This window comes from Tubulanus polymorphus, chromosome 11 (assembly GCF_964204645.1).
Source record: "Tubulanus polymorphus chromosome 11, tnTubPoly1.2, whole genome shotgun sequence".
NCBI classification, from domain to species: domain Eukaryota; kingdom Metazoa; phylum Nemertea; class Palaeonemertea; order Tubulaniformes; family Tubulanidae; genus Tubulanus; species Tubulanus polymorphus.
Genome location: NC_134035.1, coordinates 9,151,013 through 9,175,443, shown reverse-complemented (window position 1 = coordinate 9,175,443; position 24,431 = coordinate 9,151,013). Strand labels below are relative to the sequence as shown.

The 24,431-nt window shown below is 38.3% G+C and overlaps 4 protein-coding genes across 4 annotated transcripts; 2 read left to right on the top strand and 2 right to left on the bottom strand.

Moving 5' to 3' along the window:
• Nucleotides 1-104: 104 nt before the first annotated feature.
• Nucleotides 105-16,821, bottom strand: LOC141912827 (uncharacterized). The gene is made up of 7 exons (XM_074804242.1): nucleotides 16,534-16,821; nucleotides 5,241-5,369; nucleotides 4,662-4,751; nucleotides 3,146-3,340; nucleotides 1,473-1,562; nucleotides 913-1,089; nucleotides 105-446 (listed from the first exon to the last, which is right to left on the bottom strand). The coding sequence occupies exons 2-6, from the start codon at nucleotides 5,345-5,347 to the stop codon at nucleotides 915-917; spliced, it is 657 nt and encodes a 218-aa protein (XP_074660343.1). The 5' UTR covers nucleotides 5,348-5,369; nucleotides 16,534-16,821; the 3' UTR covers nucleotides 105-446; nucleotides 913-914.
• Nucleotides 16,822-18,993: 2,172 nt separating this feature from the next.
• On the top strand, nucleotides 18,994-20,149 carry LOC141913035 (transmembrane protein 45B-like). Its single transcript, XM_074804474.1, has 2 exons — nucleotides 18,994-19,501; nucleotides 19,809-20,149. The coding sequence occupies exons 1-2, from the start codon at nucleotides 18,994-18,996 to the stop codon at nucleotides 20,063-20,065; spliced, it is 765 nt and encodes a 254-aa protein (XP_074660575.1). The 3' UTR covers nucleotides 20,066-20,149.
• A 503-nt stretch (nucleotides 20,150-20,652) lies between these two features.
• LOC141913164 (uncharacterized) lies at nucleotides 20,653-22,435 on the bottom strand. The gene is made up of 3 exons (XM_074804628.1): nucleotides 22,228-22,435; nucleotides 21,761-21,809; nucleotides 20,653-21,219 (listed from the first exon to the last, which is right to left on the bottom strand). Exons 1-3 carry the CDS (start codon nucleotides 22,284-22,286, stop codon nucleotides 21,022-21,024), a joined length of 306 nt encoding a protein of 101 aa, XP_074660729.1. The 5' UTR covers nucleotides 22,287-22,435; the 3' UTR covers nucleotides 20,653-21,021.
• A 682-nt stretch (nucleotides 22,436-23,117) lies between these two features.
• LOC141913034 (uncharacterized) lies at nucleotides 23,118-24,266 on the top strand. Its single transcript, XM_074804473.1, has one exon. It carries the CDS (start codon nucleotides 23,118-23,120, stop codon nucleotides 24,264-24,266), a length of 1,149 nt encoding a protein of 382 aa, XP_074660574.1.
• Nucleotides 24,267-24,431: the final 165 nt, after the last annotated feature.

Sequence of the window (24,431 nt, the reverse complement as noted above, 5' to 3'; positions counted from 1 at the left end):
GTTTTTTTATATTCATGTGGTCACGAGTGAAGTCGAGGTGAGATTCGAGATAAAAAAATCGACACGGACAAGAACACAAACACGTCTTTTAATTATTCAACTTTATCTTTATTTGTTAATGAAAACCATCTGTCACTAAATTACACGGTGAAACGTTTCGGATACTCGTCGGACTTCTCAAAAATAACTGCACGAATTTTAGGTTGATAAATTTGAGGGAAGGGCAATATTTTTCTTCGATTCCAGTTTATTGGGGGTAAATCTACATAAATCGTCAATCTTATATCGTTAAAAGCGAACGTTTTAGAAAGATTCATCAGTTATTGTAAAATGAGGACGGGTCGACGAGATATTAGTTAAAAATTCGCGTGATCCTACAAATGACTGTATCGTATCGGTTGGTTAAATTCAGACAGTCTCTTCTCCACTGCGGTCGTGAAACAGCCCTGCAAAATAGGTGCGTAACGTGAATCTGTTAGTACTATCAAACATTTCAAATAATGAAAAAGTAGGTAGGTCCATAGAATCTAAATGAAACGAATTGATATTAGTAAATCGGTTTTGGCTTTGTGGTATCGAGCTTGTTGAGAGAATATTAAAGATTAACAGATCCTTTGTTTATGAACTAGGTTTATGTGTATGTTTCCTCATTCCAGCTGACTGTGGCTAATAAAATCGGAATAAGTGGGTTCTTGGACTTTTTCGTACTATATATTGTGAGACTATTGTAATCGAGCTTGATATTATCGTTTTTCCATGGTCGCGGGTTGTGATGATTTGAGGCCTCAGTTTTGAAATGGCTACTGATTTCAATTAGTAACCAACTCAAAACCACCGTAAAACCGGGTCCTGGTCTCGGGGGTCAATGGTCTCCGGTGCAAATATAGGTTACGTTTAGCACAGACTACTTACACTCATGACTGTTCATTGGCTAAAGCTGATGACAGTCGTTTAGCGATGAAAGCTGACAGAGATCTTCTCTTGCGTCCAGGACTATCGGCACTGTTCAAATATCGTATTTGATTGGCCATTGCGTACGCCGTTTCTGCCTGGCAATGGCCTCCGAGGTTCACGTAACAATTTCTCTTTCTGCGAATGAAACAAAACAATTTAGACTTTTTTCATAGTAGAAAATAGAAATTAGACGATTAATTAATGACGTAACAAGACTTAATGCCTATGTGCTAATGGAACGATAACCACACTCAAACGTGGTGAACGGATAATAAGATAAAAACCCACTATCTACAGATTGAAAGAATTTAAAAACAAGAATTTATTTATTTAATCTAGAATATATAGAATACACGACGTTTCGACGTTTCGACGTTTCACACCTGACGATGATCTCTAGGATGAGATCGAAACGTCGTGTATTCTATATATCTTAGATTGAATCAATAAATTCTTGTTTTTAAATTCTTTCAATCTGTAGATACGTGGGTTTTTATCTGCTTATGTGCTAAACTTACTGCGCGACATGGAGTTGCCTGTCTTGTTCTTCAATCAATTTTTTCAAGAATTGGAGTCCGACTCTTTTTCTGGTTAAGTCCTGAATGGCTCTGGAAGAAAATTGTTTTGCTCGTATGTTAGTATCCGTCACGACGTACAAATGTTCAAATTTGTAATGAAATTGAATGGCAGATTGCCGAGAATTAGGTTGATTCGATTTACGTAATCGATTTCGACGTGATTTTTCGAAAAGAATGTCGAAATACATCAGCTTCGCCGGAACGAAGTTTTTTCTAAGTGCAAAGTGCTTGGATGTGCATAATACAACGCAGAGGTAGACATACGTTTACTATTATGATCTGTTACAACATTGCTGAAACTAACTACTGTACAAACCCCCAAATCTACCAAAGCGACTGACTAATGTATATCAATCAAAAAACAGCTTTGAAAACTTTGAAACTTTGAAACTTTGGCTGTATAATGTGTGTATATATTTGGCACGATCAAGTGAAGTAATTCTTGGAATGTTTCAAAACCGCTAGAAAAGTGAACTGATATGTTATTGCAGGGCGGATCTAGGAGAATTGGAAGGCAGCGGTCCGGGAGAAAAGACCAAGGCATATTTCAGATAGAGCAAGAGCGTCATTGGCTACATAATCGAGTTCCAATATGCAATTTCCGAGAGATTGCGTGTCAAATTCCCCAGTTATGGAGCTTGCTTCAAGCGAAGCGTCCACGCTATGGTCAGTGCGGAAAGATTGCAGTCTTTACATCATATTCATTTAGAAATCAGCGTGGAACATTTAAATTATTAATCACTCCAGCACAGAATAAAACACGTTTCCATTTACGACCGAAGATCTTCCAGTAGAATATCTTGATCGCAACACCGCTGGGACCAAAAACTACTGAACGAGTTTCAAACACAAAACGTTCAGAAGCGCACAAAACACTTGGCTATTACTTCGCTATTATCGGCTTATATTACTGCCTAACGATAGGTTTAAATTCTTCGAATTCGCCAGAGTCAGGATTTCAGCGAGGAAACGATATTTCTCAAAGCTGGTAGTTGAGTGTTTACCTCTCCTAGGAGCCGATCACTACATAACACGACGTATCGAGTTCGCTTCCACGTTGGTCGGAGATCGCTCTGCAATCCCCTGACGGTGAGACAGTTGCGATTTCGAAAGATTTAGGAAAGAAAAGAAAATTCACAAAAGACTCGACAAAACAAATCAGATAATCCGAATATCGTCCCGTTTCTCGTGTCATAAGAACAAAAATGGAAGATGTGTTTTTGACGGACACGATTCTATATATTCAATGGTTATGATCAAACTTCCCATTTTTGAGCCAACTGCTCAGTGAGAAATGATGTGATCAGCAAAAACCGCGGCCGGTTATTTCATGGAGTATAACACCAAATGAGCTTTAAAATATCAATGATATTTCGGGTGGTTTCTACCACTCTTCTTCAGTCTAAAATGAATTTATTCAACTATAGTGGGATTTTATACGCTTCGGTTTTCATTTTGGTCCTTCGTGTTTCTTTTGCCTAAATTCATATATTATACAAGTATACAAAGATATCATCTCGCAGAAATGATACCGCCAGTCCGAGATGTGAGAACTTACCTAGCTTTTCATATGTAAACATTCGAATCGGTTTAAGCGTTGTCTCTCTACTTACTGGAGGGAGTTTGACTTTGGTGAAAATGTTTGCTCGGGTATCGTTCCTATCGTGGCCGATGCGCTACGTTTTCCGGGGCTCAAGTCGTCGTTGCCTAACCAATCGACGATATCCTGATTACCGTTGATCTGATCGAGACGACAGTCATAACCCGGCATCCCGGCTCCTATTGAACACGACGGGTCCCATTTCTTCCTATACGCAACACAACAACAAACGACAACGACATCAAAAATCTGTGCATAATTCACATCGCACGAAGCGTCAAAATGCGCAATCGTCACTTCCGGTTTCTTACATCGTTTTTATTCTGTCATAATATTAGACACTTTTCATCGGTGCAGATATTTCACAGTTCATCACATTTCGTCAGTGTATCAAATTGATAATGCTGCGACCGAAAATTGCGGTCAATTCAAATTCAAATAAAAACTTGTTTGTATAGAAATAGATACAATTTACACAGGCTTAGCAAAGCTAGAAAAGCCTGTTAACGTTAGCGCCCATACAAAAAAACAAAACGCTACCGAAAACGGTCGTTTATTCCTCATATATAGGCTGACCGGAAGTGACGATATCAAGCATGCGCGCGCAGCTGGCGACGCGACTTTCTAAGCCGATCAACTAAGCGCGTATAATATGAGTGCAAATTTGTGGTGGTGCTTTGTGCATAGTAAGAACCAGCCCTTCAAATCTATTTACATATCATGTCCTAATAAAACTTTGCGAGGTTTTGATGATAATCGTCGAAACAAAATTCGCATAGTGGAAATCTTTGTTTAAAGCGCCATCCTCCCTCAGATGGGATACTGTACCGATTCCACCAGGTTTGAAAACTTGCCGAGGGAGGGCGTTGAAGGGCTGGATCTGTTTTACATATTTATATAGAGCGTGAGGGATGGGGAAAGTTCAGTGAATAAAACTATTCTACTCGTAGTTCGCAGTGGACGCGGTCGGCAAGTGTAGTGAAAGCGACTTATTGCAAGCAGGATTTGGTCGCTGTTTTCGGTTAAAAACAGCCGAAGCAGTAATTCGAATCTACTTGTCTAAGAAGGGGGGTAGCAGAACTAGGGTTCAAGAGGTATTTCACAGACAACTACCGATCATGTTGTGTATACCTAGAATCATCATCACGTAGTTTTTCGCCGTTAGCTTTCGCCAGGCTCTGGTTTTCAGCCAGAGAGGCGCTGGGACATTCGGACACGTCTAAGCCGTTAAGCAGGCATGCTTTTGTCCTATAGATCGATTCAAACATTCAATTTCTAAAAGATTTCAGATTTTACACGAGCAAAATTTATTCGCATGATCGCATTGATTCGCATTTTGCAGGCAAACGAAATGAAATCGAAACATACGCTTTCATTTTTTTCTAACTGCATATAAAATAAACGAAATGAAAATCATTTTCTGCAACGCAAGAAATAAGATATGATGTATAGAAGACAGAGTGAATCACTCAAACAGCACATGATTTATTGGTCTCACGGAATATCAATCGAACAGAGTCATAACTTACTGAACAGTAGCGAAATCCGAGTCGATGTCATCGACGATTTTTTTCAACGCTGTCAAGTCTTGTCTTTTCAACGATAAACGTTTGTGTTCCCTGCAAAAGACGTGCATAAAGTGGATACTCGTGTGACGAATAAACTGACACTCGACTATTGACAGGATGGAAATTTTGTTTTAGATGTTAACTACGGATGTGCAGGCGGTACGTATGTGATTCAGACGGTAGGAACGTGCTACCGTCGCGAAAATTATGCGGATTATGCCCTTTTTTAGTCGTACTACCCTCACCAGTTGTCACTGGATCCACCCTGGTGTTTTATATAGTAGAATGGCCACATTCAGGCTTGGAGAAGGGATTGCAAGATTAGAACCTAATTTAAACAAATATAAAAGATTAGAAACTAAATCTATTTACCAAAAATTAAGATGGAATTTAAAACACACAACGTTTCAGACCCTCTCTAGAGACCATTGTCTTGATTGATAAATTTCGTTTTTTATTTTTTTCAATTTGTTGAAAGTGCGTTTGCATCTCATTGTATATCACATATCACAGTTACGGAGGATGAACCTTTTCACTTACCGCTGTCCTTCCGAAAAGTCGCCGTCGAACTGCGAAGATGACGTCACGCAGACAATAGCGGTCAGAATGAAACTTACCACGCGGATCATGGTGACGTTGTATCCCATTATATATAAACCACGACAGTCTCTAAAGAATACACGTGAACAACAAGATTAACCAAAATATAGCTAAGTGTTGAATAAATCATGGTATTAGGCTTGATAAAGAAGATGCCGTTAAGAAAACATAAGTTGGATTGTTGAAACGACGTTAAAATCCGACAATATACAGTGTGTTTTCTGTATTGTTGGATTATACCGTGGTTATTGTAAGTTGGATTGTCCTGATTGCGACTGAATCTATTTTCTTTTTAATGGGTTTTATCGGTATTTACAATTTCGCGACTTACTATCGGATAGATACAAACATATCAATAACGACGCTATTCATCGCGTATAACAAACTTGATTCTTGGGTAGTTGTTTTCTGACTTTGAACATTTTCCAAAAAAAATAGAAATTCAAGTAACCCTATCTTCGCCGCACTCACCACCACAAAGCACATTTGATCTCTTCGACACAGACACTTGATATACGATGTAACCAATGCGTAAACACCTCGCCAGTCTTTCATATATAATTAATTCCGTTCTATCCACACCTCATTTTTCAACTGCTTTCTTTGCGATAGAACAATAATATTGAATTTACGGTACATCGAATTTTCGCCGTTGCGAATGGGAATAATGATATTGCAATTGGATTAGGTGAATATTGTGTTTGTTGTCGAAGTGCCTTGCCGTTGTTACAAATAGCTTGATGTATGGAAATTTCATTTCACCGGCCAATTACGACTTCGCCGTCTAATGATTCATATTGCGATTGAAAATGAAGTTAAAAAACTGCGCGCGCGCGCTCTCACGTTACAAGCGCCGAATACCAAGTAACGCGGTGTATAGGTTCACACGGGTGGGGTGCATAAACTGCGTCTCGATTCATGCGCCGATCTACGTAGATGAGAATAGTATCGGTGCCGTTGTTTTATAGAAATTTCATTGTCTATCTGTTTTTATTCGATACCATTGCACAAAAATCTCGTTTTCAAATCCTATGCTTAAATATATAGCCGTGTGAACAGCTGTTCTGGGCCAATTTGGCCCGGGCCAAAAAGTGTGATCGCGACTTAAACTATCTGTCTCGAATTGTGTACATTGCTTATGATTATATATTGTTTGTCTAGGATTGATAAAGCCATATGGACGACGCCGGCTATCCGTCATTTTGATAATAACCTTTATAACATAAAAATTATTTTCATTTGTTTTCCAGGCAGCAGTTTTTAGCAATATTCACGATTTACAATACAATAGATGTAAAGATTGCGACTAATATATTTGTCGGTGACAGAAATAGTCGTGTCTTTATGACATCGATTTGTTTCATAGTCTGAGAGCTTAACTCTTTGCATGCAACTTTGTTAAATTTTCAGATCTCAGAATTCTCTGATTTGTTCTTAACTACTTTCAGTACATGATAATAAAGCAATTATGAGGGCTTTATACTAACAGGGACATAGTAAAACTATATATTTTCTGTTTCAGAACAACCTATTCTATCTAAAAATCTATACTTTTCAAAAATTTTGCTGTCTGGGGTAAGATGAGGGACCCCAGAAGGCCCCACCCAGGGTGTGGTTGTACTAAATAAGCCTGTTTTTTTTACAGTAATTAGCCAAGGAAAAAAAGAGATCAGAGAGAAACTGATTATAATTCTCCATTTTATCCAAGCTAGGGCCGTTGTTGATCACTGGGAAAAGTTTTGGGGTCCTTGGGTCATTATGATGGTCAATATCTCAAGGTCAACGAAAGGTCAAAAAATCAAATTTTAAAAAATTATTTTTTAATTTCAGTCAATATGTCTTCTCTAGTATCCTCTATTGCTGAGTATCCTCTCATGAGCTGAAATAAAGTATTCCTCGAGGTGTCTCCGAATATTAGGGGGTCTTTGTGACCCCCTAAATTCCCAGAGGGGTCACCCTAAATTCCCAGAGGGGTCAAAATGACAGAAAATCTACAAAAAGTCAGTGTAATTTGAATGACATACTTCACTGATGCGACTACGCCGGCCAAAAATAAACACTGATAAGAGTTAGAATGATACAGTGTATGTAGTGCTACTGTGAAAATCTATCTATGTCAGGTATGCGCCGTGTCTAAACGCTCTGTCATAGGCCTATGTGCTGTATACACGGCTGGTGCTTGTATGGATATAGGAACAGCTTCAGTGTGTTGCCAAGGCCTCCGCGTGATAACAGACATAACATGAAGTACAAAGCTCGATGTATATTCCATCTATAGGGCCATAGCAACACTACCCGTTATGTGATGTAACGTCACGCACATTTCAAAGGTTTGACGACCGTTACTTCCGGTCACCCCCAGCATGCATAGAGTTAAGGATGAACCAGCTATAATAAGGTCGTAAGCCGTAATGTTTGTCCAGCCCTCCGGTGTTACATGCATCGGGTCCCGGTGAAATGAATTTAAATTAATTCGTAACTGATAAGATAGGAAGTTCTGTACACGGTATCTTGAATTGTAGCTGTTGATCTATGATTTTCATCGAATCTTCACGACAAGATTTTAATTCTAATTTAACTTGATGGCACTTCAAGATTTCGCAGTCCGGTTACTATAAAACTTCGAAAATATTTGAAACTTTTGGACCGGTCTTTGATTGGGTACAGGGTACGATTACGGTTCACTGATTAGACTCTAGTCCATGACGTCATTCAGATTCGACCTACTACAGTAAGCCGCCTGCACCTGGCGATAACAATACTTGCCCTGTAACGTCACATGAATAACCGACACCGGTTTCAACCTTGACCTGACCTGACGAATTTTTTACGGTCAATACCATGGTTGATAGAAATGTACCCTGGATGTTATTTTCTGAAAATCCTTTCGTAGGACCTTCACGAAAAGCTGATTAACCTTTAAGAACATCCGATCGCTTTATGACGGAAGAGGGGGATTCAAATATTCCACTCCGTCGCCAGTAAAACGGTTCGATTTTTGGAAACAAAGCGTGTTTGAACCGGATATTTGTTAATGGAAATTGTGGTTTTCGATGTACATTTTACGGCAAATTCAAATCCATCTAGTTTAAAGTGTCTGGTAATATCCGTGTTAAGACAAACGACACAGTTGTTGTCGTAGGCGTATTAGCAAGTACTTATCAAAACCTGATTGACGATTTTTTATGTGATTTTTTGAGGGGAAAATGGTGCATAGGAAATTAATGCAATATCAATTGAAATTTGCTTTTACTTATAAACCCTGGTACAGACTTTTATCCACCGGGTTATAGGGGCTTTTGTTTGCCACTGCGGTCTTTATAGGACCAAGTTGTCGCACGCTGCGATACTTTGAAATCTCGACTTATCTTCATAGAACTTCTACGTCAATCCTCATTAAATATCCTTTAGTTGAACTTGGGTGATTTTGATTTTGAAAAGTCTACGGACGCATAATTATTGCATATTGTCTTCTGGCAAAAAATGACCACGGACAATCAGGGAGGGCGGCATCTAATGAAATAGATTCTGATGTTAGCTCCTGACACGTAAATAATAAAGTATCGGGGTAGTCAACTATATTACTAAGCCACTTCAATATTTCCGAGTACGGATGACTCGTGGTCTGATGATGACCGCCGGTTATATATCGCCGTGGCACATGCGCGTACGATCCTCGTTTTTTTTCTCCCTATCGTCTTGACTCATTAGACGTAACACGAAACGACGTTTGTCTCTGCAATAAAACAGTGGCGCGCGCACCTGAAGATAAATAGCCAGTCATAAGTGGTAACCAAATAAACCTAATAAGTAGCAATAGGGCGACAAGTACGCGAGTCAAGTGCTGTTCGTTGTCACAGCTAATATTGAAATCTGTCGGCTGAAATAATTGATACGTGAACCACGCCGTGGACCACATCTTGTGAAGAGCTGGCCATCGCGATTTCACAAGCCCCCGTTGGTTACGTAGTAGTTTTTGACAAGTTTCCGTTGGTGCCCCCGGTAGTGTTGGCAATTTGTCCTGCGGTATAGTTTTTACAAACCCCATCGGTTCTGCGCGACGAACCTGTACGTGCGGCTGGCGGTGCCGTTTTCTATGATTAATGTCGGTAATTATTGAGGTTGATTAGTCGGGCAGGAATAACACGACCGAACGCGCCGCCGCGATACCGAGCAACATTGTTCGTGGCTGGTCGTAAAATATATTCGTACAAAAACGCGTGTAAAAATCAAACGCATCAAAGTAACACGAAACATTAGAACATGTAAAACAAATTTCTGAATTTACCATCAATATATATTATAATGATAAATAATAAATGATACATATGTAATGAAGCTTTAATGTATAGCGAATCCTACAAAGATAACGAAAAATAAAGTCCGAAAAAGGTTTCCTCGAGCTGGTTATAGTTTATTCAACGTTTCGACTATGAAGATGACTATTACCATAAAGTCAAAGTGTTGAATAAACTACCAGCTCAAGGAAACATATTCGGACTTAATTTTTCGTTATCATTGTCGGATTCTCCTTTACCTTTACGGTTATTGCGATGTTTTCGAGTACTATAAAGAATTTCAAATTCAGCTGAAATTCGAGTACTAAGCATTATAGGTGAAGAGATTTGACGTAAACGAACGCTTTTGACCTTGTGAATGAAAATTCATACCAAGGGACTTAGAATGTGTAATTTGACGCAAATTTCTCGTTAGAATTTATCGCGATGCAGGCGCCTACACATGGAGAGAATCTGCGAGAGCTTTTAGGAATATTTGAGTACAATATCTCCACTATACCCGGGGCTAATTAAATACCGCGAATTTTTCATATCTCGGCTTAAAATCAACGTCTTCATCGGTTCGTGTTTAGACGATGAGAGCTAAGATATAGATGCCGTGGTCGGTTAAAAGGCTTCTCGCAGTCGTGCGCCCCTTTTACAAGAATTAGTTTAACGCGTTCGCGTTCATCGTATCTTTTTTCGCTTTCTGAGAAAACTGAAGATTTTGAACGGGTTATCTATGGTAAAAGATCTTGCGCAAGAACGTGGAATATTAATTCATGTGATTTCTGCAACACAGAAATACAATTAGCATCCTCTGACAAATTTAGATGTTTAATTGCCGAATATTGCGGAAGTAATCAATATTTGAATAGATAGAATACTAAAACGTATGAGTTTTGCTTAATTTCAGACTATCGTGTTACATTTTAGTTTAAGACATGACTCGGTCAAACCTTCATGACTGAACAACGGGGGTCCCACGCTCAAAAGAACCCAAACTTTGTTTATCGAGTCATCTCTTGCTTGTGGCCGTTGGGATGGAGATTATTTGCCGTTCACCATTAAGGATCGTAAATGAATGCTTTGAATAGTCTCTAAAAATGCATTCTTTGTACGAAGTCGATTTTCAGCAAACGTTTGAACTGCCTGCTGCCCATATCGCCATTTTTCTATCTCCATTTACGTTTTATATTTCAGTAAGCTTTTTATAATTTCATCGTGTATCTGACTGAAGCTATGGTGCACTGGTAAAATCTTTACAAAGCTATATACCAGAAATGTATATCATTTAACCTGTATCTGAACTTTAGTTCGCAGTTTAATCCATTATGTATATCTGCCTTACAATCAGGAAGAGTTGTTCTTCGATTGGGACGCTAGAATGAGATGCTTTCGGCTTTCTATAATTTCAATTAAAACCTACTGCATCGCCAGAATTACTTTAGAATTATGATCTATATAATTAGTTAATTTGTGGTTTTGGCGGTTCCGGGCGGAAATTGGCGGCGTACGCCTCCGAGCGGTTTACTAATTACTCGCCAGCGTAGGAAAAGCGTTTGAATGGGATCTGTCCCGGAAACAATGGCCGCCACAGATTCGTCTGTACTGTAGCCGGCTCGTTAAAGGCAACATTTGCTCAACCAATCGATACCAGGCTACAATCGGCGACTTCCGTGACAAGAACAAACTATTGACGGTCACTCGTAAGACTAATTGGCCAAATTATACAAACATCGTCTGCAGTACATACAACAGGTTGAAACGCGAATACAACTACAGCAGCGGCGACGTGAATTAAACCGCGACCACACGGAGATGATTTGGCCCGGTTATTTGGCACGGATCAGGCCTGAGTCAAATTTGGTCCGTGCCTTATCGGAGAGCGTCTTCACACGCAAACCACGCGTTCGATACCAAACAATTCTTAAACAAAGTGAAGTGAGTCACTTCCGGGACCAGTTGCAATTCACATGCAATAGCCATCAAATTCGGCTCGGGCCTGGTCCAACGTTTTTGGTGCGGGCCAAACATGGCCCGTGCCAAAAATACTCGTGTGATCGCCCCTTATATTTCTGTAATTTCAATGATAGTACCCTTAGCCTTAAAAAATTGGAATACAACATTCTGTCAAGATACAATATACAGAGGAACCTCGTTATAACGAACTCGGATACGACGATTCATTTGATATGATGAACATAGAATTTGATCCCAAGTAAGAAAATGTAATTCATTTCATACTGTACTGGATATAACGAACTCTCGGTTATAATGTACAGATTTTCTGATCGCGTGAAGTTCGCTGTAACGAGGTTCGGCTGTAGTTAGTCAGGAACTCGAGTAACTATCTTGTTACAGTTGCTTGAGTCAGGTGTCATCTCTACAACATGATGTATATATGTTATATCATAATGTTGAATACGACACTGTATTTCAAAACTTGATATTTGAATTACACATCAATATGTAACCTTTATATAACATTTAAATATCAGTGATAGACTACATCGTGAAACTGTGAACTTTATGTAATTTCTACACCAAACACATCAACTCGCGTCGTTTGCTCAGGAAATGACGTACCGTAATATTAAAAATGATGATCGTCAATTGTCATTCCCTATTACTATACGTGACGGTTTGAAAATAAATCTAATTAAATTCACCGAGGCTTCTTCAGCATCCGTCGTAAATAATTCATTAGTTGTTACTACAAGTAGTACGTTGGACTCCCATGGAGAGCATATACAAGACTTCGCTCTCAAGTCGCCAGATTGAAATATTCGAAATATCATAAGTCTTATGAGACATCTAATCCCATACGTAGAAAATCAAACTTTGGTGATCGTGCTTTTTCGGCTACTGGACCCAAACTTTGAAATTCCCTCCCCGCGGGCTTGGGATACTGGACTGAATCAATAGTTTCAAATCACAGCTCAAAACATGGTTGTTCCACAAACACTTTGGAGAAACAGCGCTTTGGGCGTGGCAACATGGGAAGGCGCAATATAGATAATATTCTTTATCATTATCATTAGTATAATCATTATCATTATCACTATTATTATTATCTTACAACCGAAATTACTGCGAAAAGAAGTGAATAGAAAGAACAGTAAGAGTTAAGAGTCGGAGTGTGGCAAATGAAAATCTGAAAATGTGTTTAATTCATTGATATTTTTTCTTTAATTCTACGATCATAGTTTTTTTTTTTTATTTTCCGCATCGTATTTATTTCAATATGTACCGGACTACGGTCACTGGACTATGGTCACGTAATACAAAAATGCATTCTGCCACGTACGACAACACCCAGCGTATTCCTTTACCTAGTCGTCTCAGCTGTTCGCTGAAACACGACGCTAGTCCAGTGTACGTTGTTTGCTCTCAGAGCTCGTCAATCACTTTCAACTAAAATACGATACGAGCGGTAAAAAATAGTTTAATAGATTTACACGAAGACAAGAGAGACTCTCGAAGACGTGATATTCACGTAGTCGATCGCACTTTATAAAACTTGTTGTTGTTGAATATTTGACAAGTTTTCACACTTCTTCACACCGCTTCTACTGTAATATATCTGTCAAGGAAGGAAACACGTCTCAATGTAAATAATTCAATACGTCCCCCGCCGCAAATATATCAGAAATCATTCCTAAACGATCCGAAACATTTCTTATTCTTTTGTTTAATCGAATGCGCGTTCGGAGTAGTTGAAATTTGGCGGAATCGAACGCAAGGAGGAATTAATTATTGAAACAATCATGACTTTATACGTGTTGTCGCAGAACCGCTGAATTCATAGACGGGCGCGTGCGATTGTTTACGAACGGACACCGCCAACGCGAACGCACACGAAGTATCGTTACAACTCAATCCGATCTGTTAAATCGCAAATCGAATCGTGAACTTAATTATGAATTAACACCGTTTGTGTCAATAGAATTAGATTTGCTTCGTACGTCGGATGTCGTTCGTTCGGATATTTCAATTAGACAAGTCCGGTATCGCGTATATTGAGACATCGATCACACACAAGACGAGTCGGTTGTTTCAGTGTAATCAATGGAGATTCTATATGATATCGCAATTATTAAATCGACAACTGACCGAGCCAGATGATCGCTCACCAAATGGTTCGAGTCGCACATAGATTACACACATTATCGCAATCTCAGTGGATTAAGCGCAGACAGTATAAAGGCTGATTTACCATCCGATACACGAAACTTTCTAATTACTAATCGCTTTCAGGATTGTATATCAGCCCAGGACACCATCGACATCGCGTATCCAGTTTAACCACAACTTTCAGATGATGCTAAACATTTATATACGATATGATGAAATAGAAAGCTTTCAAAGATTTTCTGCAAACTAACTAAATGACCCTCTCAAACATCAGCATTGATTTTTCAAATGTATCCAATTTCTATTGTTTTATTGACCTTCTTAGTTTTTAATAAATGCCTTCTATCAACTAAGTCTCATTATTTTCTTTCGAAAATTTGCTCCTTCCCCTGACGATGGTCTCTAGCGAGAGTTCGCAACGTCGTGTCTTCTGATATTAATTTTTCATTAATGAAATTGGCTTTTAAATCTTCTAAATTCTGTATATAGGGGGTTTCATCAAACTAATTATCTATTCCCCACGTCAGAGTGTACCGGGCTCTTCTACTATGGCCTAAAGATTGTATCTACTTAAACTCCAAGTCAAGCAGAAAAGGCCGAAAACACTGCCAGCTGGTGAAGATAAAACACAGCAGTTTCAACAACACTAGTGGCTTCTTTACTGTAAAAACATTTTTCTTATTCTTTGTGATGGTTTGTCTTAGAAGACACGGATGTATTCTGTCATTTCCTTTCGCCTTGATGACCTCAGTTGCCTGTCCTAGAGACCTTCGCCAGGCACGAAGAAAAAAAATATTCATAGAACGGCCCAATAACAGCGTTTGCACTAGGTAACTAGCGTGTTGATATTCAAATTCAAATTGAAATTGTAGTTACACTCGGTTATCAACTGGAAACAGATGTGAGTTAAATATTCATAAAACACAGAAGCTGAGTCTTGGATATTCTCTATAGAGCTGGATAAAATCGTTGAATCATAACAAGCCACTTTGTCACTTGACCTGAAAGCAAGGCAATCTGGTTGGCCTATTTCTCTTACAACTTTTAATGCGATTCAATCAAATTTCTAAGTTTTATTCGACACGTCGTCATTTTTGACAGATTTACAATGTTTCTTCAACTTCGAACATTTCTATCTTTGTCTTGTTACAAATTATTACATCCTCGTCATTTCTCGTTATTTCTCCTAATTTCCCGTCTACGCGTAATTATACAAGCATTGTGCATTACGAGACGAATCGATTGGGTGTTTCTCCAAAAAAATTTTTTCCCGACAAAACCTATAACATCGATGGAACAAGCGATCGATCAAAATAAAAACGGATGGAAAGCCGTGTGAAGAACAACACGTGATGGCTATCCGTCAGTAAGCCTGAATACAGTGGTCCTAATTAGACAATAATTGACGAAAGTCCATTACTTGATACATCTATTTACCAATAAAAAGATAACGTTCGCGCCGATGCTTGACTGATAAATGCCAATAACATTGTCCCTAAACGAGCTTTTAGCCTCTTCTGACGAAAGAAGTATGTATGCGGTCATTCAACGTCGTTCCGTTGAAAGCGAATCGTGGCACTGAACTAAAGCCAGACACCATACTTTTTCAACTGTACATGTAGTAACGTATAATTCCCCCTTTTTCATTATTCATTTTTTCCATCAATCTATTTTCCTAATCATTCGTAGATAGCAACAGGTTAACGCGTTGGAATTTCGACGACGATGATCTTACATCCTTCCGACGTTTACACGAGTTATTTCGAAAACAATGAATGCCGCGTCGCTGGGAACAGAAGCGGTTAATGTCACCGGTTGTTTTTCCTTGCATCCACCAGAATGTGTGTAGTTCAATGCACTTTGTGGAAACTGGGGAATTTATATACGATGATGATACATTAAACCGGCTGGGATTTTGAAAGCGCCGCTTCACATAAAAAGCTTTAAAACATTCTTATACCGTGCGTTTAAAAGATCTATAGTTTGATTCCACTGCCAGTGCTTTTCAATGTTACTAAATCTCGGTAATTCATAATGATTAAGCTATGATTATCATGACTGTGTCGCTTTTGTTTAGAAATACTCAAGATGATTGTACATATATACGCAATGATTTTAAGACTGTACTGCTTTTTTATAAATATAAAGAAATGAACATCTCCAATTTCATTACGTATCTCAAGTTTTGTGAGTTTTGTAACATCATCATAATAATATGTATCAAATCATGTGAGTTTGAACTCTGTCTATCTACGAGTTTTTTTTTCTAGCTCAATTTGCGGCCGGTTTTGTCTCTTTATCAGTCATCTTAACCAGTCCGTTTTGTTCTGTCTTATTGAAATCATAACTTTGGAACGAGTATACTGAATATTTCTACATCTCCCATCGAAACCGAGAAAAAATGATTTTCATTGTCTCTTGTGCAATTCGTTAGAAATATTCGTTTTTTTTTCGACGGTAGATTTTATTTGGGATAAAGTCTCATATACGTCGCTAGTTTTGTGCATCACAAATTGCAAAAGCACTGTATGATGCGAGATAGAATTACTTGATATTGGATATGCATTTCGAGATGTCTTTGAACGATGTTTATACAGTGATAAAGTTATCAGTACGAAAACATTCGCATATATTCGAAATATTCGTTAAGAGTTATGAACATCGGGCGATGTATTTTCAAGAACAAAAGATTCATTATCAAAAAGACTACACGAAACGTCAGGCAATTAAAAAGACGAGATCCTGAATGATTTTAAGAAGGAATATAGTACTTATGAAATGCAAACATTTAAATGTTAAAGCGTAAATAATGTTCTTACCTTTGAATGAACGGAATGTGGACTGATGTTTTAACCACACCTGCGTATCCTCACACCCTCGTCCGAACCTTTATACACAGCGAATTTCTATCAAATCGTTGGTTTAATCTACTTGAGTCGCAAGCGGAAAGTCAATATTGTTTCGCTAGTCTGTAATTAAGTACCTCTTTCGCGGAAAGTTGACCGATTGGCGGCTATATTGATTAAACTGAAATGATGATCACTCGACGTCTTGACTAAGTTTGCAATACGCGCTCTTTTCTCGAGTATGCGGCGTGCGGACCCTGTCTCTACTCTAAGTGGGTAGAAATCCTCGTCGGCTGCCATTATATTCTCGCGATGACGTCATACGCATCACTTTGCTAACTATATATATACTTATATATTAAGATAATACAATAATGATGACTTCCGATGTTGGTGGCGTCAATTGGGTTTTTGTTTGTCGGAAATTATATTGAGTTGGCAAGTTCTCGGTAAACACGCCCGGAGACCTCAGCGCGATACACATCGTTTAATTATACCGCTCAATCTGAATAAATCTTAGAGGATTTAACTGCAATAAAAGGTTTATTTCTCCTCTAAGTGACTCTGGGGTCGCGCGCGCGCGTGCGGATCTCGTCTGCGATCTAATTTCGGTTAAAAATCCCGGGCGATCCGAGATCATATGCATATAGAGTGATTTTGTCGATAAAATCAGCAATATGTGGGAAGAGTGTGGTTAAAATATTTTCTCTAAATTTCTGTTCGTAATGTCTCAAATGTTCAAGGTCTCTTCGGGTAATCCCGACCGTAATATGCTCATAAAAGCGACGATATCGAAGATCTCGAAAGTCGCCGATGTTTTCTGGGGATCAAAATTGAAGATGTGAAAACGAAATAATCAGGCGTTCTGACGTCGATATCGAAACAAATACTTGTCAGCAAAATGCCTCATCTGATATATCTTGAGAGACCTTTCGCATTCCGAAGGCACTGAAAATTCTAACTTCGACTCCAGAATAAAGATGATAATGATAATAATGATACATATGAGATAGATATATAATATTTTTTCGTAAACGATAACACAATAAAATACAATATGTTCAAACACGCCGTGTCGATTTTCAAACTAGTTTTTTGTTGTTAAATCATGATATTCCAATACTTACTAATTAGCTCAGTGTTGCCGTACAACGATACGATATTGTATTTTCAAAAAAATACCGCAATAAAAATTAAATAATCGCATTATCAATCGCAAATAGGATTAATGCTATCGCAGTTTGACGTATCTTATGCCACATATGTTTGAATCGTAAGTACGTCGTACGATAAATACGGAGACACCTACGACATGGCTATGGAGTAGTTTCTGAAAACAGACATAAATATGGATTCATTTCACGGCTATATCAATCTAAGTGTATATTTTATTCTCGTTGGACTGTGGTGGTTTCTTAACATATTAAAGCGATATTTCGAAGTAAGTTACGTCATAAAGCGATGAAGTTATCTTTTGTAAACAAAACGCCAAGGCGAACATTTTAGATGCTTTTTTTGCTATATTTGCATATACATGCAATAATAGTGTTGACATGTTTCGGCTGTGAACCATGTTGACATGTTTCGGCTGTAATCCTTGTTGCTTTCATCAGAACAATTATGAAGCACTATATTCCTAAAATCAAACAATCCTTCCCTGAACAAACAGCTTACTAATAGTGGATCTTCAAATGCCTTGTCAATTTTCTAAACGCTTTATCATACCTTGTTCAATTATTCTGTCAAATTCTTCTCATCTCAATTCTACGTCAGTTACTCATATGGTCTTTGACTTAGTTCTAATTTTGTTCTGATGAAGGCAACATGGGCTACAGCCGACACATGTCAACAATATTTTCTAGAAGATCTCTAGGTTGAGATCGAAACGTCGTGTCATTTAATATATTTTTTTTTATTCAATAAATTATCGGTTTTAATACTTTTAATCTGTTAATATTAATAGTGGGTTCTTATTATCTAAAATGTAAGAAATAAGGATCTAAAATGTTCAACTTTGACTTGTTCATTACCGGGCGTTATCTTTTCCCCCAATGGAAGCTAACAGTTTTTCATAAGCAGCATCTCGCGTTAAGTGGTGTCCGGACATTTCTCCGTATATTGTTGTTTTTGCAGTCGATCTATTGCACAAATCCTTACACGAATCGACTCAGTTTTCCGAGTAACATCAAGAAACGACAGTTACCAATCGAACAAACTCTGAAAATAGCATTTCCATTTATCGGTACGTATATCGTTAGAGGTCCCGGTATTCGAAATTGAAAATATATATGTATTTCCTGTAAGTCTTATGTTATGTACTCGAATGAATACAAACGTCTTAAAAATTTAATGTTCATCTAATGCGAAATGTATAGTTGAAAAACCATTAATATCAAACGAGGTGAAATGACGTTTTGAAAAACTCATTGTATTATGGTCTATGTGAATGGATGTATGTATTATATACGGTTTTCGTGTAATGCCTGTATTAAACATTTATCTTCAGGATTGCTTGCGAGTTGCTCTAGTGCAAAATGGACTTTCGTGAAAAACGGCAATTATACTAGCCTCGATCAACTGCAGGCTACATCAGTATTCAGCCTATTCGTCGTACATGGCTTCGTCGATCTGTTGACCACGTCAGAATGGGTCGCGTATCCCGACGGAATCGATTACCTTACGCTAGTTCTAGCTTTCCTATGGCTCGGTCTCGGGTCGCTCCATCACGCCTACACTCCGACCGGTAGCGTCGAGACGTTACAAGCGGTCGTTCAACTCCTACCAGCACCCGTTCTGATCGGGGCGGCGTTTTGCCTCCTGGTAGAGAACGTATATCGGAACGGTATTCTACCCGCTGTCGGGCGCACCTTCCTGATCATACTGACCGGCAGTTGGTTCATGCATGTCGCATTCGTTTTGTATAAACCGAATGGATTTCCAGGTGAATATATGTAAACCTCTTTTCATCAGAAAACTTTCTAAAAACTTATAACAATATTCTGTGTATACATTAATCATTAGAATCGGGGAGACTTAACAGTGTAACTATTGTCATTTGTATATTTTGATATTTTTTTCTATGATTAGGTTAATTTAACTTGTGTTTATGTTCATGAGTACGTTTTGTCAACAAAATTAGAGATAGCAGCAGATATAAGCTTGAAAACAAACAATCAATCAATTTCCACCAATTTGTTGCCAAATTCTACAATAGTTTTTCATATGTTCGATCCGGTTGAATATTGTAGGTACTGATGTGAACCCAGTTTACAATCGTTCCGATCCCGCGAACGTCAGATTCGCCGTCGCCGCGTTTGGTCTGCACGCGGCGCTTGTATCCATCGTGATGCTTATCGTCTATACCGCGTTATTCGTCTGTTTCCGACGCAAATTCAGCAAACCGGTGTCTAGTATATTGAAAGACGAAGTTACCGAAGGACGGTTACTCATGATGACCGATTCGTATCTAGAACAGGGCGATGGCGATGACGACGAAGACCTGTAGTCAATATTCTGAAATACACGCATTGAAAACAGCGCCGAAGCCCGAAATGACGATAGATACAGTTGAAAAGCTATACAATGAAAACTAGGCAAGATATCTTTAAATTTCAAATTTCGCCTGAAAGTGCACAAAGTTCCTGAAATTGATAGATTTTTGGGAATATTGATTCTAAAAATAACGAACTTTAAAGTTCAGTATCCCTGAATTCATACGCGTGTGTTTTTTATATCGTTTTCATGTCGCATTGTTGCAAATTAAAAATTGACAGATGAATCTACCGAAAACTCGAGATTCACACACAGGTTTGAATGTTGCCGAAATTGTCAAAATCCATTAAAACCGGTGAAATATAATAAAACACGAATCACGAATAGTTTCCAATAAGGGAGGAAATGACCCAACAACGCAGGACATAAGTACCCTGAACAAAATGGCGGCTAGCAACTGTAAAATGGTTTTTTTTGTACTGTAACGGCAATTTGAAACAACAACACCATGAACAACGAACTGTAAAATGAGTATGAATAGCAAATGAGGAAGCACTCGAAAAGATCCGATTCATAATACAAAAATCACGTGTGTCTCATTATATTCGATATTTTTCCGTGTTTTATTTTCTAACATATTGATACTATGAGATCATCAATAAACAAATATACAAAAAAAGAAACATTCAAACAAACAATCAATAGACAAACAAATATCGACACAAATATTTTGAAAATCGTCAGGTACCACGTTGGAACGTGGCGGACTTATAAAAACCCATTAGGCCTTATAGAATTGGAAAGTGGAAAATACAGAATTCATGAAAAATAATAAAAATCTCTGTTTTTGGTTCCTTTCTAAATTTCTATAAACTGGGGATTTTATAAATCGGGAATTATCATTCTAAATTAATAGATCTTATTCAGTATTCAGTCAGTGTCTTTTATCATTAAAGCTTTTTAACATGGCTATCGTTTCTGCGGTGAATACGGATGATAGGGCGGTTTTTCAGCTACTCCTGTTAACGGCATCCAGTTCGCCACTCCGGCCCCTAGCGGCGTATTCGCATCCTCCCACACCCACGGCTGGCGACGATAGGGCTGCGATAGAGTCTCAGACTTCCAATCCGGATATATCGTGTACGGTCGTTTCTTTGTTACAGTCGGCTAGAAATATTGAATCATGACACATTGAGAAATTTTATGCAATATTTTTAACGCCGTAAAAACCGTTACAGATTGTCTTTGATACGTAGTATTTGCTATTTGATTGGTTCTGTGCGAGTCGATGCGCTCTACGTCATCAATATTGGCGTATCAAAATAAAAATTACTATTGTGAATATTGTTGCGTTTATTTTGTAAATAGATATATTCAATAAATCTTATTGTATTTTTGTTAAATCTTAATGATTATTTTTGAGAGGACGTGCTCTGCGTTATCGATATATCGGGGCGAGACTGGTTGCCGGTCAATTCAATTCAATTATCGATAAATTCAAATTCTAAATAACCTTATTGGTCCGTCATATCATATATATCAATGAATGATTGAATTTATTGTGGACAATATTTCGAAATATATGTGTGATATTTTTCAATAAACTGTCAGTTTTCTTGTTTTTAATATCCAGTCTTCAAGCAGGTAGCCATATGAAATGTTTCCATGTTTCTGGTAATTGTAAACCCAGTTTTCTTCATGTACTTACGTTAAACATGCTGTTCGTACAAGTGTAACTACAATAATCACTTTGGTAGCTGGAAATAAAAGAAACAAGAAAAAACATGATCAGAACTTTCTCTTTTAGGAAAAATCATCGCGCCAGATTCTTCCCATAGGACGGAATCATACGCGCATATCGTATATACGTTTAAGCATTGCTACCAATTACGTATGTAATGTTTGAAAAATCATTAAGTCAGTATACGTCGAATGAATAAGAGTCAATGCGAAACAAATACCGGTAACCAAAAACCGACATTTCTAGACTGCTATGAATGAATGAATGAACGCTTTATTTTTCAAATATAATTTACAGCATGGTGCATAAAACCTTTGATTTTGAACTAATAAAAGCATCAGAAAAATTCAAATCTTAACTACATGTGCATTGCAATCCAACTAGATAGCCAAGCACCTGTGATGATGAACAACATTACGACATCAATGACTTACTTGGGCTGTTTTTCAGTTTGTGTACTCGTCGTGTTCAATTCTACTTTCTTTTCGGCCATTTCGGTGGTTGATTATACGTAATTCTGACTACGTATTTCGGACGGTATTTCTGTGATACGAATCGTCTCTACGAAAACCGTTAGTAACGTCCACCGATTAATATCTAACTATCAGTTCCCGTGTGCATACACTGAGTACTGGTTTACTGAAACAGTTAGCCGTCGGGTAGCGTGGCAACGCGACTACAAGCTACACTGTCAACCGTATGTTTACATACGGGTTGTTTTACCGACCGAACCAGCAGGGTCTTTAAACCGTATTGTCCTAACGCGACAATCAGAACGCAAAGTCATTGAATACCGTTAATACTGGTTCTATCCATTTTACGAAATAAATGGATATATGATATGCCAGTACTCTGGGTTAACACGTCGTAGAACAATGCTAGTAATTGCTAGGTGCCCAGGCCAGCCAAGACATATTGAAATCGAGACGATCACGAAGAAGGGCTGGGGGCGAAAAGCTAATACTTCAATTTTTCATACGCTTGGTACAGTGGAACTTTGGTACAGCGAACTTCACGGGACCAGAAAATATGTTTGTTTTTACCGATAGTTCGTTATATCCAGTATGAAATCAATCAAATTTACTTACTTACTTGGGACGAATATTTGTTATATCCGATGAATCGTTGTATCCGAGTTCGTTATGGTTTCAATGTAGAATGCAAAATAATGTTGACGGTAGTTTTTAAAATCTAAAATTTATGAACCTAATTCAAATAAATATTTCAAATGGCAATTCTATATCTCCAACACGAATCAGGCGTAATAAGATAGTAGATATGTTGATAGAAATGTTTCCATGTTTTTCACGCAAGTTTGCGTGTCATGTATTCGGCTGAATCCAATATTATCGCGATACCTACAAAAGAGAAACGATATAGTTACACGTTATGCGTGATATACCCATCGAAGATGATAAATCTGACGACTCGTCTCGAATGCGATGAATGGCGCGCTCGAACCGTCAAATGGGAATACGAATTCAGCGTCTATTTGTATCTGGGATTGTACGGACCGACTTCGTTTTCTGGAATCGTCCTAAACGTATTCACTTTGATAATTCTCCGTCGAATGAATAATGCGGTTTATTACCTGATCAAAGTTCTCGCCGCTTATGATATACTATACTCGGTTTCCGTATTTTTCATGTTTCCGTTGAGAACGATTCACATATTCAACGCACTCGGTGATATCATAATTCGGCGCGATGATTGGTACTACGGCTGGGAATTCATTTATCCGTTTATCGGGTTCTATCGCGTGTTTTTACTGATCAGGAATTGGACCGTTGTGCTTATCAGTTTCGAGCGTTTAGTCGTCGTACTTTTCCCGTTGAAACATCGTCTATTTTGGACACGAAAAACCGTCAACGCGATACTATTCATTCTAAACGTTTTCTCACTTCTCGTTTACATGCCGAATTTCATACCAGCCTGGAGCCTTCGACCGGTGTCGTGTACGGCGGGTTTGGCTACGTTTGTTAAACATAAAGAGGGATCCGTCAACCCGATTGTGTCAGCTTGGTGGAGGTTTTCCGACAATACAGGTTCCAGTTACTTGACGGCGATAGTACCGATGTTTAAATTGATCGTCATTAACGTGGTTTTAATCACGGCAATGATCGTCAGTCGTTTGAAGCGCCGTTTCATAGTTTCCAAATCGACTCCCACCACCGCGAAGGAACAACGAGCGCTGCAAATGGCCTTCGCCATAGTTCTGAACTACATCGCATGCGAGTCGTTCACGTTCTTCGATCGGCTTTATTACAAAGGCTATATACGAGTGCGCTTCTTCAAAAGTCTCAGTCAATACGAGTCGACGATGGTCTTGAGAAAAATAGCGATCGGTTTAACCGTATTCGATTCTTGCGGCAATTTTTTCATATACTTCCTGACGAACAACACGTTTAAAAGAGCTGTTCAAGATATGTGTGTGCTATCACCAGCCAAATCTCGAAAACAACTCGGCCAATGAGTTCATTCATTAAAAATAAACAGCCTTTGTTTTAAATGATAAATTGCGCAATAATTTTCATATTTATTAATTCAAAATTTTGCCTCATGCGCTGTATGGTAGTGAAGTTTGGGGAGTTGTGCCCTATATGTCATTTCTAAAGAAATCAAATGAGTCACTCGCAGA